The sequence below is a fragment of the Pelobates fuscus genome, chromosome 12 (assembly GCF_036172605.1).
Source record: "Pelobates fuscus isolate aPelFus1 chromosome 12, aPelFus1.pri, whole genome shotgun sequence".
NCBI lineage: Eukaryota > Metazoa > Chordata > Amphibia > Anura > Pelobatidae > Pelobates > Pelobates fuscus.
Genome location: NC_086328.1, coordinates 102,773,740 through 102,789,195, shown reverse-complemented (window position 1 = coordinate 102,789,195; position 15,456 = coordinate 102,773,740). Strand labels below are relative to the sequence as shown.

The window sequence follows — 15,456 nt, the reverse complement described above, 5'->3', positions numbered from 1 at the left end:
GCAATTTGTGTGCCTTACTCTTCGGAATAAATGCGTGGAGACATGTTAAATCCAGAGTGTGATTTGTTACTGTGTTTTATAGTCGTGCTGAGGTGGCTTCGAGAACCAGAGTAGAAGAGGTTTAATGTTTCTATACACCGCATCTATACATCTTTAATATACAGTAATAAACATTGATGTTATTTACTCAGTTATGGACACTGAGAAGGAGTATATCAACTAATGTAAGGTTTATACAGTCGTATTAGTCAATGCACCATATGAAGCATTTTATAAACTGCCTCCCTTGCATTTCTTAAAATAAATCTTTATTTAAATTAAATACAAATCAAAACATCACAAGGTCTGACAGTAAAACAAATGAGGCTTTTTATTTAATCAGTAGAAAATAAAAAAACGGTAGAAAGAAGAAAAAGAAAATAAAAATAAAGTTCACAAGGAATGACCTCATAAGGGGAGAGTCTCCATTTATGTTGATCAGTTTTTTTTCTTATGCACTATGGAATGATGGGAGCTCGTTAACAAATCACACCTTCTGATTGGCTACAGACATCAAATCCTCATCTTTATTTGAAAGTGAACACTGAAGGTATGAAATATGGGATGTGTATTGCTTTAAAGAAATTTAACCATGTTCTGTAAAACATTTGGTGGAAGTTATGATCAAGAAATAAAAATCACTTTCTAGATCACTATAGTACGTGGGATCAAAAGGATGATTGAACATTCATTTATCAGCAACACTTTCATATATCTCCTGAGAAAATCTGTAAGTGAGCATAAAGTGCAGTTAGTTTGTAACAGTCAAGCAGAGTGATGGCAGACTGTTGGTTACAAATTGGCTATTTTAGTCTGAATTTTATCATTCAGATTTTAATTCACTTCAGTTCTGTGTTTGAGAAACCTTGTTGGTAGAATCCAGAACATTTCAGTTGTTCTTTAAGGACTATTGATTCCCTTAGAGCAGTGCTCCTCAACCCTCTCCTCAAGACACACCTAACAGTCCAGGATTAAGGGATTACCTGGGTGTGTCTAAAGTGTAGACCCCGAGGTGTTTTTATTTTCTCTTTTTTCTAAAAACCTTAGACCCCCCCTGTTAATCCCTAAATCCTGGACTGTTAGGTGTGCCTTGAGGAGAGGGTTGATATATTTAAATATCCGTAAAATAATGATTACTCACCTCATTCCCACCGCCTCTCCGCTGCAGCCTCTAGGGTGACGTCACTCACTAGCCCCTCCAATCTAATGCTTCTCATAGATTTAAAAAAGCAATGCGCAGCCAAACGCTGCACTCCTCCAATCAAATCGGCAGCATTTTATTCTAGGTTTCAATCAAATCGGGAGAAGGAAGTGCCTCTAGCAGTCAGGCACTAGAGGTGGATTTAACTCCGCAATGAAAACATTGCCGTATCTACAAAACATCAATGTTTTACACAGCAGGGTTAACCCCTTCAGGACCGGCCTGTTTTTGCGATGTTTGTACGTTAAGGACCAGAGCAGTTTTAACACTTTTGTGGTGTTTGTGTTTAGCTGTAATTTTCCGCTCTCTCATTTACGGTTCCCATACAAGTTATATACTGTTTTTTTCACGACAAGAAGGGCTTTCTTTACATACCAGTATATATATTATGTCATATATTGTATTTAAAAAAAATAATAAAATATGGTGAAAAATAAAAAAAAAAACATGTTTTTGGACTTTTACTTGAAAAATCTTTTACTTATCTACAAAAGCTAATGAAAAAAACTGCTAAATAGATTCAAAATTTTGTCCCGAGTTTAAAAACACCCAGTGTTTACATGCTTTATTGCTTTTTTTTGCAAGTTATAGGCCTATAAATACAAGTAGGAAATTGCTGTTTCAATATATATATATTTTAAATGTATCAATAGTGACATTGTTACACCGTTATCTGTCATAAATCCCCGAAACACACCTAACATGTACATATTTTTTAAAGTAGACAACCCAGGGTATTCAAAATGGGGTATGTCCAGTTTTTTTTAGTAGCCACCTAGTCACAAACACTGGCCAAAGTTAGCATTTATATTTGTTTGTGTGTTAAAAATGCAAAAAACGCTAACTTTGGCCGGTGTTTGTGACTAAGTGGCTACTAAAAAAAGCTGAACATACCCCATTTGCAATACCTTGGGTTGTCTTCTTTCGCAAATGGTATGCCATCATGGGGCTAATTCTCATTCCTTGGCTACCATACGCTCTCAAAGGCAACCTAACCAATCTGACAAATTTCAATAAAAAAAAAAAAAGTAAAATCAAGCCTTATATTTGACCCTGTAACTTTCACAAACACTATAAAACCTCTACATGTGGGGTACTGTTATACTCAGGAGACTTCGCTGAACACAAATATTAGTGTATCAGAACAGTAAAATATATCACAGCAATAATATCCTCAGTGAAAGAGCTGTTTGTGTGTGAAAAATGCAAAAAACTTCACTTTCACTGACAATATCATCGCTGTGATATGTTTTACTGTTTTGAAACACTAATATTTGTGTTCAGCGAAGTCTCCCGAGTAAAACAGTACCCCCATGTACAGGATTTAGGGTGTCATAGAAAGTTACAGGGTTAAACACAGTGCTAGCAAATTAAATTATCTGGACTTTTGGCCTGGGTTGGCAGGCAGGTCCCTCAAATTGCAATCATTAAAATTACTTAATTAGGTAAAAATATTACATAAATATGCACGTAGAATTTTAATATATATACATATTTATATTTGACGTCTACGTGTATATTTATGAAATTATTTATGTAATTATGTATGTGGACATATGTATATTTCGTATTATTTTTATTTATTTATACATAGATATATATATCATTACATTCTAAGTATATTTTGATATAAATATATATATATCAATATCAAAATACTGTTAGAATAAAACTGAATATATATATATAATTTTTTTTTAATTATTAAAAATTATTTTTATTTTTTGTTATTTATTTTTATTAACATATTATTTGTATTTTATAATAATATATATATACCATATATATAGTTATTATATATATTGTATATATTCGTGTGTAATTTAAATATAAGTGTATTTTTATAATTATATACGTATATATAAATATAAAAATACACTTAGTGTGACATTATATATATGATATATATACATATATTATATATAGGTATATATAGATATAATACATGTATATATAGCATATATATACATATATTTTTTTTTTTTTTACACAGATTTTTTTTTTTACACTTTATTTTGGATTTTTCACTTGCAGGGAGACTGCCTGTCAGCACAGACAGTCCCCCTGCAGGCAGACACATGGACACCTATTGCGGTCATGTGATCGAGTGATCACATGGCCGTGGGGTCCTGATCTGCCGAAGGGGGACTGCCTGGGCAGACAGGCAACCCCCCTGGACCGGGTGGAGCACTGATCGCCGCCGTGGGACCGACGGCGATCAGGTAAGTAGCCCAAAACCGTTATGACGGTTCAGGACCGTCAGCGGTCCAAACGCACGTTTTACCGCTGACGGTCCTGAACCGTCAGCGGTCGTTAAGGGGTTAAAGGACCACTATTGTCACTTCCTCTAGGCAGATTCCAAGCTAGGGAGCAGTTCAGAATAGTTGCTGGGCCTGCTGGAGACTTGTGTACAATGGAAGTTCTTTAGAACGATCAGTTATGGGATGACTTCTCAAGTGGGGCTATTGGCATCAAAATTCCATTTGTTTCCATAGTGATTGCTGCATTTTTTATACAAAACTGAATGTATAGTGAGAGAGAGAGAAAATGCAGTCAGAAAAAATATTTGCCGCGCATGTGCATTACGTCTCCCCATAGGAAAGCATTGAAAATGAATTTCAATGCTTCCCTATGGGGAATAGAGCGACGCTGGAGGTCCTCACACAGCGTGAGGACGTCCAGCGACGCTCTAGCACAGATAATCTGTGCTAGGGACCAGGAAGTTCCCTCTAGTGGCTGTCTAGTAGATAGTTATAAAAAACTGCAATAATTACACTTGCAGGGTTAAGGGTAGTGGGAGTTGGCACCCAGACCACTCCAATGAGCAGAAGTGATCTGGGTGCCTGGAGTGTCCCTTTAATCTTTGTGAGGTGTGAAATAAAATTAAATTTAGAAATCCATATGATCTTACACAAGTCCGGGATGATTATTCAATGGTTTAAATTTCAGGAATGAGAATTCCCCTTTAAATATAGGTACGTATACAAGATACTTCTCCATTGCAGTGACAAATCTTGGAACCCCCTGGCTGCTGGCTGCAGGACTGGGGATGATGGGAATTGGATGTCAAGGATCCTGGTTTAGCTGAAGGTCATAATGTAAATGTAGCCACTATTATAAATATTTGGTAATTACAAGCACAGACATCTGAACCCTGTAAATTCGGTATATTTCACTCTTAAAAGTCAACAATTGTCATAAAATTTATAAATATTCCGTTCCTAGCCTTTTCTGAAAGCACAGAAAATCGCATTTACTCACAAATATCCCACATTCTTACATTTTAAAAAACAACCATTTTACTCTGCTTTTTTTTTTTAATAAAATACACCACAACAACAAACTTTTGACTGGAATAGAGAAAATGTTTTATTTAAAAATAAAATATATATATAAAAAAAAAAAAATTCACTGCTCCTCAAATAATGAAACAACAAACTTTCAACAACAAATTTTCATAGATTGGAAGCTCGTTTAAGCAGGGCTTTTTTTTTTTACCTCTTTTATGCTTGTTATACAAAGGGGATATCTAGAGATTATATATATCTCAACATCTCTGTATAGTCATGGTACGGACTCAATTTAATGATAAAGACACACAGTTTTTGTAATCGTATACAAACATAAAAATAACAGTTTTAATTTTTCATGCACTCATCCTCGATAGAAATATTGGGGGATAAACTATTTAGATACTATAAGGTAACCCTTATCTTACAAGATTTAATATACAGTATTAGCACAGACTTATTATATGTGTCATATAAAAACATAAAAATGGTGAAATGTTTTGTAAAAAACTTACAGCCAAGATTTTCAGAAAAGGCCACCTGGGATGTTATAGCGTATCTGTGTATGGCGGTAATACCTACATACACTGGGCTCAAACCAAGCATCTGTCCCATACAGTGCATTGCAGGCTATCATTATTATTAGTTACCTAACACAGTAGTCCTGGAGTCGGCCTGAAAGTCACCCCTTTACGGTGCTTGAGGTAAGTGGCACTTAACGGAGTAAATGTACGTTTTCAATGCTGTCCAAATCACATATTCAGAGAGAACAGGCTAGATTGTGATAATATTTAAAATACCAACGGATAATATTAATTGGAGTAGCAATGTGTAAACTGGCAGCAAGCTATAGGGCAGGGGTGCCAAATAGGTAGATCCCAGATGTTTTAAAACTACAGCTTCCATGATGCTTTGTCATTCTAAATGCATGCCAAGCATCATGGGAGCTGTAGTTCTACAACATCTGGGGGATCTACCTTTTGGGCACCCCTGGTCTAGGGAGATTTAGCAATGGGTGTAAATTTAAACTAGCTCTGGATGCTGAGCAAGGAAGGACAACATTCCAGTTCATTAAATGTTGCAATAAATGCATGCAACAGAAGGAGAGACACTAGAATCTAATTAAATGGTCATCAAAGTCACCAGAACAACTACAGCTTGTGTATTTGTTCTGGCGAGTATAATTATTTTTTCAGTGGACACTGTCTTTTCAGAGAAAATGCAGTGTTTACATTACAGCCTAGTGATAACTTCACTGGCCACTCCTTAGATGGCTACTATAGGTGCTTCCTGGGGCAGTGCTGCACAGTGTGACTGCCATTCAGTATCTCCTCCCTCTGCATGCAGACACTGAACTTTCCTCTTAGAGATGCATTGATTCAATGCATTTCTATGAGGAGATTCTGATTGGTCAGGGCTGTGTTTGGCTTGTGCTGGCTCTGCCCCTGATCTGCCTCCTTGACACTACCATTAATGTTATCCGCTGCAGTTTATATATGATCACATTAGCTTTTCACGTTTTTATAATTTTGTTTTTAAAATGTATAAATAAAAGATAATTAAACTTTTATGTACACTTTATTTACTTTTAAAAGGCTATTCCTGTAGTGGTGTTCCCCTCTATTTGGGGTACACTTTTGAGATTATATATAATTTTGTTTTGTTTATTATAAGGTCTAACCACATGTAGACCTTGACTAATGGTCGAATAGGGTCCTATGCTAGATTTTGAAGACATTAAAAGGAACACTGAAGACACCACTTCTTTTTGAATTTAACGTGCCTGTAGTCCAACTCCCAAACCCTTTATTTCACTAATTAGAAGGTGTGGTAGTGTGGCTTCAAGCCCCACCTCCAAGCCTTCTGGGTATGAGAGCACATAATCTTACTTCCTAGCTCATACCATAATGCCATGAGTGCATGCACAGTGTCGTTACGGTTTGCCATAGAGACTCATTGAATCGCACATCATGGTGCTCTATGAGGACTATTGGATTGGCCCCTCATCCTGGAGACAAGCTTATTGTGCTTCCCAGACAGACTTGAAAACTTCTGGGGATTGACTGGACTCATTTTACATTTCGAGGGCCTGACTGAGAGATGCCTTGGGTCAGGCGGTCCGGTCAATATTTAAGCAGGTATTGCTTGGTCCTCTGACCAAGGAAGCACCGGAGGATACCGGGGGCTTGAGCGCTCTCTTTCAAACCCCTTTTTGGAGACCGAGACTAAGCCACCACACACCTGGAAGTCGTTGCCATATCAGAGAATAGCCGCAACACTAACAATTTAACACTTTGTATCTCAGGAGGCGATTCTCCGATCAGGACGCTACTTGGGAAGTGAGGGCACTCAGGAATAAGCATTCCAGGGAGAGACATTGATATTATATACACACACACACACACAGTGTGATGGCATGGTCAAAGGAAAGTGGGTCCTGGTGGACATGTTGTACTATGTTCCGCAAAGACTGTAAAGGGTACAGCAGAGAAATTATTGTGTTAGCCTGGGGATAATGTAATTAAGTCCCCAGCCAGAATAGCACCAAACAGATTAGCACCAGACAAGTGTACAGTATATTGTATTGTATGAAAGACCCCCTGAAAAAGAGTCAATATAGAAATAGCTGTGTGCATGCAATAAAGATTGCACTAGGACTTGTCGAATATGTGGGGGAAAAGTTATAGTAAAGCTATAATCACTACTCTACAGGAGAGAGGGTCTTCAGTGCTATATTCATTGCAGCCAGGTCCGTCCGGTGGAAGAGGTACTCAGAGACCCCAGTCAAGCTTCAGCGACTGTGGCTGAAAGCATTCCAGGGACCCTGATAGCAGCTAGGAATCAGACCTTGCAGAGGTACTCATTTGGAGAGCAGGGATGGGAGGAGGGGGAACATGCATACACTCCTCTCCCAGACTTCAGGGAAATTAACACTTGACATTTTGGGACAGCTTTGAATAAAAGTAAATTGTTTCTGCTCCTGAGATCCTGATGAAAGGTTTGCTTAGAAATTGAAATGTTGACATTTTCAACAGGTTTAAATAAAAGTTTAAGTTTTAAATTTGACAAAATCCTGAAGTTTTGATCTTTTTAATATTCTGCTAGATAAGCATAGGCGTCATTCTTTTTGACCCTAGAGTGCAGATCCACAATAGCTTTATATTATATATATTAAATAGTAAATATATGGTCCCCTCTTCCCATTGATTTTATAGCTCTGGTAAAAGCTGCAATTCAAGCAATGGGTAAAGAACCCTCTGCACTTTATGGCAGTTCTAATTTCTTTATAATAAGAACTGAAAGAGTTAATTATGAAGACAGACAGCCCAGTGACTCCCTGCTCATTTTTTTTCATGGTATGGGGGATTTTTTCCATTCTGGATATTTACCAAGAGATTTCAAGAGAATTCTTTACCTAGTGCGATGCCAATTTTAATATATTCTCAGCATTTGTCTGACAGCTATCGCCTCTCTTAACGTGAGAATATACAACCAGTGCATAAACTTAAAGGCAGATTTAAACCAGTTGGACCATCTACATGTCACTTAGGATTCAAGAGCTTCACCTGTTGGTTCCAATGACATGACTGAAGCTGGATCACATAAAGGATAGATTGGGAAAATATATGTTAGAGGCAGACTCCTCGTGATTTTCCGAGGTTTATTTCTAAAGTCTACCGTCTTTCGGCACAAAGGAGGTATGGATATGGCTGCAGGGTCATTCCCAATTTTGGTTTCAGATTTGGTACATAGCCGTGTGGAAAACGTAAGTGAAATCGCTGCAGCAGTGAAGTAAAAAAGAGGTACATCTCCATCCTGGCTAACTGCTCCCCGAGGCAATGTCTTCTACCTAACGAAACAAAAAAAGAACACAATAGAACCATCACTGATCCCAGACAGAGCCCTCACTGATCCCAGACAGAACCCATCACTGATCCCAGACAGAACCCATCACTGATCCCAGACAGAACCCATCACTGATCCCAGACAGAACCCATCACTGATCCCAGACAGAACCCATCACTGATCCCAGATAGAACCCATCACTGATCCCAGATAGAACCCATCACTGATCCCAGATAGAACCCATCACTGATCCCAGATAGAACCCATCACTGATCCCAGATAGAACCCATCACTGATCCCAGATAGAACCCATCACTGATCCCAGATAGAACCCATCACTGATCCCAGATAGAACCCATCACTGATCCCAGATAGAGCCATCACTGATCCCAGATAGAGCCATCACTGATCCCAGATGTCCGCCACATCCTTAACATTAATCATCACTAATCAATGGAAGGTCAATGATGTACAATAGCATAATTACAGCTACAGATCGGTTTAGAGCAACTTGGGGTGAACTATAGTCCTACAGTTATTACTGGATAAAACAAATTCTTTAAAAAAAAAAAAAAAGTTTATAAAAACTGTAGAAATTAGAAAAAAAAAAAAAAAGTGTTACAATAAATAAAGTGCATGCAAGAAGCAAATAGATTAGGTCAATAGAATTCGGTGAATGTTAGGGCTCAGTTTTTATTTATCCCCCATAGAAAAGCAAGTGAGCGGAGCAAAACACAGCGATGCGCCAATAAATGCTCTCTAAGAAAGTCATATGAGCTATAACAGAGTTTTACTCAGTTACAGCTGTGGAAGGGCCTCTAGTGGTGATAACCCTAATGAAGTGGTTGTGGTACTTTTAAAGTGAAATTATTACTCCAGGTTCAATATTAGCAGTGACAGCATTCAATACATAATGTATGACAGCTCTATTACTGGCTTTGGGAGTTGTTATAACGTTACTTGCCAACACTCCTAATCATTTCTATTATAAAATAAGGACAAAAAAATAAATAAAAATAATAATAATAAAAAGGTAGTAAATAAAAGTATTTCTTACCTAATGAAAATGGAACAAATGCCTCTTTCTTAATGAACTGGCCACTGCTATCCAGGAATCTCTCAGGGTAAAAGATTTCAGGATCAACCCAATACTTTTCATCGAAATGCACAGAGTAGAGATTGGTGATGACAGTGGTGCCCTCTGGGATGGAATAACCTCGGACAACAGTGTCCCTGGATGTGGCATGAAAGATTCCCAGGGGTGCAATGTTGCAGAATCTTAAAATCTCATGGAGCACAGCCTCCGTATACGGCATTTGAGATTTCTCCTCAAATGTTGGGATTCTGTTTGGACCTACAACAAAATCGATTTCTTTCTGAACCTGACCTGGAAAAACCAAAAACGAAAAAATAAAAAACACATGAAAGAATGGATTGAGAGACATTATATATCATTGCATTTATACAAAATAAAATGCAGGGTAAAAGTTGGAGCTCCTAAAAAAAAAATTAAAAAAAATGTATTGTCAGTTTTACACCCTGTTCCAAATTATTATGCAAATTATATTTTTCTCGTTTACCTAAATAATTGATGTAAATAACAGTCAGCATAATTCTCATGTTATCAACTATTAAGAGTACAATTTAAATTGTATGGAACAAACCTCCTAATGATAACAGTATTTTTTTTGAAACATAAAAAAAAAAAACTTACAATGCACTGTTCCAAATTATTACGCACAGTAAGTTTCAAAACACTTCATAGGTTGTAAAGAACTGAAAATTGTTATTTGTTGTGTTTGCAGCATATTTACTGAAATCAAAAGCCATTTCAATCAAACTTAGAACAACATTTTAACTTTTTAAACATTTTAACAGCTCACATTACATTTTAACATAGGACCCCTTATTTGATAGCAGCTTCACTTAAATTCAATTAAAGGGACACTATAGTCACCAGAACAACTACAGCTTAATGTAGTTGTTCTGGAGAGAATAATCATTCCCTGTCGGCATTTTCATGTGAACACTGCCTTTTCTGTGAAAAGGCAGTGTTCCCTAGGGACACCTCCAGAGGCCACTCCTCAGTGCTTCCTGGGGCATAGGGAAAGCATTGGATTGGCTGAAATCGGCAATGAGGTGGAATGGGGGCGGGGCCAAACTCTGGCTCGACCAATCAGCACCTCCTTATTAGAGATGCATTGAATAAATGCATCTCTACTAGGAAAAAAAATCAGCGTCTCCATGCAGAGTGTGGAGATGCTTGTGCAGCACCTCCAATGGCCATTTGAGGAAAAGCATTGGATTGACAAAAAAAAATCGTACATTTTGATGATGTCAGCAAGGAGGCGGATCAGGGGCAGGGCCAACACCTGCGGACTCACCCTGTGCTGTAAATAAGGTAAGTTTTAATTGGTCTTAAGAAGGCCAAGAAGGGGCAGCCATCTTAATGGTGGATTTAACACTAAAGGGTCAGGAATACACATTTGTGTTCCTGTCCCTATAGTGTTCCTTTAACTAAATACAAACCATATAAATGAGGTTATGGGCGCACAGTGGACACAGAGAAAACAGGATTAAATTGGCAATAAAGCAGAATTTTTTTTTTCAAAAATATTAGAAGGTGGAGAGGAGATACATACTGCAGACAAAAAAAACATAAAAGGACATAATATAAAATAAGATAATATATATTAATATCTCATTAATAAAATAGGACTGATTTCAAATTCTATTTTTAAACCACTGAGAGCCATAGTCTGTAATTTAAAAATCCACTCCACGAACTTACCTTTCCCTAATCGCTTCCTCTCTCAGGGTCTGTTCTTCATTTCTTCCTGTCTGCTCTAGTTTTCTTTAAAACATAAGACAGAGTTGGGACTTATGTAGGTTCCCTAGGCCTGACCATCTATGACCAGCGGAGGAGCAAAGTGTGCTCCATTTCCTGTGCTCAGAAAAATTTTCATTGCATACTGCAATACTCTGGTATTTTGTCATCTTGTCTACTGGACTAATACGGCTAATCCAATCTATACTACTATGGCAGATCGTTGTATATCAGAAATAGCTCACTTTCTTGGCAGCTGCCATGAAGACCATCCGTCACAACTGGATTTCACCAGACAAATGGCTGTCTATGGCTCTGCTTTTAGAGATAACATATTTAGGAAGCAGGGCAGGGGAGTGGGGGAAATCAGGAGAAAGATAAAACCTGACCATGACTTGTGAAGGTACGAGCTGGTTTTTTTTTTCGAGTTATCACTCAAAATACAGCTTTATATTATTGCAAATGATTCGAAAAGACAGATATTAGAATACATTAACAGTATCCCCAGGTATGCTCTCAAATGTAGTGTTATTAAAAGAAATAAACCTATCACGGTAAACAGCTATTTGGTGATGCTGGTTCTGCCTCATGTTAATGGATAGAGTAGCTTGGAATCACTGCTTGGCACAAAGGGCTATGTATTTGGCTTCTCCAAAGTTGGCCAAAACTTGCATGAGATCAGCTGTCTTTAGAATTCGTATAAGTTGTTTCTAAAAACTTATTTCGGGTGAACCACTAGAACAGGGGTAGGCAACCTTTTATCAGCACTGTGCCGATGTAGGATTGTGATGTCCCGTAGCGTGCCGGTCCTATTTTTTTTTAAATGAGGTGTGTATGCTGCCGTATTCTGCTTGTGCTATTTTTTACTGTAATTGCTTTGTATCATTGTATTTGTGTGTATATGAGCTATTATATTGTATATGTTCATGAGTAGTTTACGGTATTGTGTATGATACATATGAATGTGGGCTGTGTATGGGGGCTCCTTGTGGAATTGTGTATGTGGATGCATATATCACATTGTGTGTTTGGTAGTGTGTGGGGGCTGTTTGGGGTATTGCATGTGAGAAGCTGTGTGTGGGGTTGTGTGCATGTATGTGGATTGTTAGTGGTGTTGCGTTTGTGTGTATGTTTGTGTGTGGGCTGTCCCTATTATTTGTATGAGGGGAGGGTTATTCTGCATGTCTGTGTATATCTAGCAGTTCCAGTGGGGACCAGGCCGGCCAGGTACAACTGCGAGCTGCTCTACTACTGTGTGGATTCCCATTCACAAGTTCTGGGAGGAAGTGATCTGAGATCACTTCCTCTACGTGCTGCAATGTATAAATTGAGGATTGTCCTTCAACTCCTTTTCGGATTAGTAGATATCTGAAGTTTTACTGGGACTCCTGATAGGCCAGAACCTGTTTGGCTCTAGCAGCCTTGAGTGCCGTGCAAAGGCACCTCGAGTGCCATGCATGGCACTAGTGCCGTAGGTTGCCTACCCCTGCACTAGAATATCAAAATATATTTTAGCTAGACATTACTTTTTTTATATATAATAAACCACATTTGTCTCACCTTGAATATTGGGATACAAAGCCATAAACAATATAGCCCATCTTAGGACGTTGGTGGTGGTTTCTGTCCCAGCAATGATTAGCTCTCCGACCGAAAATATCAAATTCTCTGTGGAGTAGGAGCTTTCTGGATCAGCCTGGTTCTTTTCCATCTCGTCAAAGTATGCATCAATGAAGTGGCGTGGTAACTGTGGTTTCCGGTTGGCAGAGAACCTCTCGATAATTCTGAAGAGGAAGTCATATACTTCAGCTGCATTGCGGAAGAGCTGCTGGTGTTTTCCAAACGGCAGAATCCCTATTAAAGGAAAGGCGTTGTAGAGAAAGACCCAGGCGCTCGTGGCCAACTCTATGTTCTCACTGAATATTTCAATCATGTGCAGGAAGTCATTGTCGTCATATCTGAATCGTTCCCCAAATATGATCAGGTTTGAAACATTAGACACGGCAATAGTTACAAGGTGTTTAGGATCAAATTCTTTGCCTTTATAAGTGTCCACCACATCCAAAAAGAATGAGGTTTCTTCCCTGATCTTGTTCTCAAACGATTTCTGGCCAAATCCAAAAGTTCGGAAACAGCTCACGGCCAACTTCCGATGTTCAGTCCAACAACGGCCATATTTAGCATTTAGAAGGCCTGAAATTGTAACAAATTCTTTAACTCATGATCTCAGTGGATTTTAATATATAATATACAATTTAGAAATATCTTTGTACCAGTGTCAACTCCACGCAACACGTCAATATTTTACAAAAAGACATTTAGAGGTGACAAAAAGATTAAAAAATAAAATAAAATCTAAAAACTGTATTTATTTGATCTCACCCTGCAAAGGGACACTATAGTCACCAGAACAACTACAGCTCATTGTAGTTTTTCTGGTGAGTATAGTCAGTCCTCCCCAGGCATTTTCATGGAAACTGTTTTTTCAGAGAAAAGGCAATGTTTACATTAAAGCCTAGGGACACCTGCAGTGGCCACTCCTCAGATGGCCCCTGGAGGTGCTTCCTGTGGCAGTGCTGCATACTGCCATTCAGCTTCTCCACGCTCTGCATGTAGACACTGATCTTTCTAAAAATCTAAGTTGTCTAGTAGAGTGTGGCAGGACATTAGAAAATTATAGCATTTAGTTATTTTTATTATAATAAGTGTTTACGGTTGTGGTGTGTTTTAATATTGGCTTTAGAAGAAAGGGAGATTCCACTACCCATATAATAAAAAATAAGTGCAGCTCAATGAGACGTCTTTACAAGGCAGATGCTTTGGCAAACTAAACTGCTTTAGGGGTCTGGAGTGTCCCTTTAATTTTACATTCCTCAGTATTGGGGTGGCTACAAACTATTCTAGCTTTTGTGAATTGAGCAGGTGAGGGGGAGAAGTAGCTCGCAGATATTTGGAACAGGGCATGGAGAATTCCATAGGCATTTATGGAGGTTTTTATTAGAGCTAGGATGCATGTCAGATTCTTCTTACCATCTACTTACCTGGTCTGGCGAACGGGTAGGAAATTATCAGAACCCTCACAATTAAATTATTCACTCTACTCTGGAGTACAAAAAGGGCCCTGGTCAGTCTTGGTATTTGGAGGACCCCACATCATTTTTATTTTAAGGTCTCCACACTAAATACATCTTACCTTCTAGAACAACTCTACTGGTATTAAAGTATACCCTCAAGGACCCAAATTTACAGAAGCAAAACAGATATTGAAAGAAAAATAAATATATGTTTTTTTAATCTTTCAAGTATCCTAGAAATGCAGAAAAGCAGATATAGTGTTGCTATTTAAAAATGGATCAATTATGTACATGGGATTTATAGACCCAAGAGCTTAACATCCATGCAGTTATTGTAAAGGTTATTAATGGAATGAATTTTGAACAGTGAGGTCAATAGTAGTAATCAGCCAGGATTTTTGAAAGACTGACCCTGTCAAACAAACTTAATAGCGTTCTCAGTAAAAGTACTGGTCAGGGTGTTGTATTGAATCTGATATATTAAAATTTTGTTCCCCGTTTTGGGTACCTTTTTATTCAACCGGTTTAGAAAAGAAAGACTCATCTAATTAAGTTGTTGTGGTGCTTGGAGTCCCCGAGAACGGTTTAACACTGAAGGTTTGTCCCCCCAGGTGAGTGTTGTGCAAACTTCCTCTCTCCCCTCTTAACCTACTTGGCTAATAGGGAAGCACGGCTTGGGCCCTACCAGCCAATCACCGGCACCAAATGCTGTCCAATAGACTGACCATTAAGTATGTGATTAAGGATCCCTTACAAAGGCTTCAAATCCATTTCCTGAAAGCTAGATTAAATAAATCCCTCTGCCATTGGTGTCACTGTTTGCAATAAAGCGACACCACAAATCTCCCCTTCCGTCTATATAGTACACAAGATATTCAGAGAAGGACTGCGTGAAATCTTTACAAGCGAACAGTCTGTGCAAAGAGTTTATCCCGACATCAGACAAGCAGATAACAGGTTCTGTGAAATCAGACAGTATCTTCTTTAACAGCATCCGCTTGCATCTTCTGTTCTCAATTAAAAAGCAGTACTTTCAATTAGCCACGGTTAAAACAGATAGTGCAGAAATGAACAATAAACTGCATTATGTGTCGTATCCAACGCTAAGTGACTGGCGCCAGAAGATTAATAAGCCACATTAAGCCAAGACGCAGGGACAGAACGTACTAGCTAGGTATC

General features: G+C 38.2%; 1 protein-coding gene across 2 annotated transcripts in view; it reads right to left on the bottom strand.

Annotated features, from left to right (window-relative positions):
* Positions 1 to 6,068: 6,068 nt before the first annotated feature.
* LOC134578662 (vitamin D 25-hydroxylase) overlaps positions 6,069 to 15,456 on the bottom strand; it is a 28,984-nt gene continuing 19,596 nt past the window's right edge. For both annotated transcript variants that reach the window (XM_063437646.1, XM_063437647.1), the window contains exons 3-5: positions 12,764 to 13,396; positions 9,434 to 9,763; positions 6,069 to 8,380 (exon numbers count right to left, since the gene is read on the bottom strand). In XM_063437646.1, the coding sequence (XP_063293716.1) occupies positions 8,205 to 8,380; positions 9,434 to 9,763; positions 12,764 to 13,396 (1,139 nt within the window). In that variant the 3' untranslated portion in view covers positions 6,069 to 8,204. The remainder of the gene's footprint in view (positions 8,381 to 9,433; positions 9,764 to 12,763; positions 13,397 to 15,456) is intronic.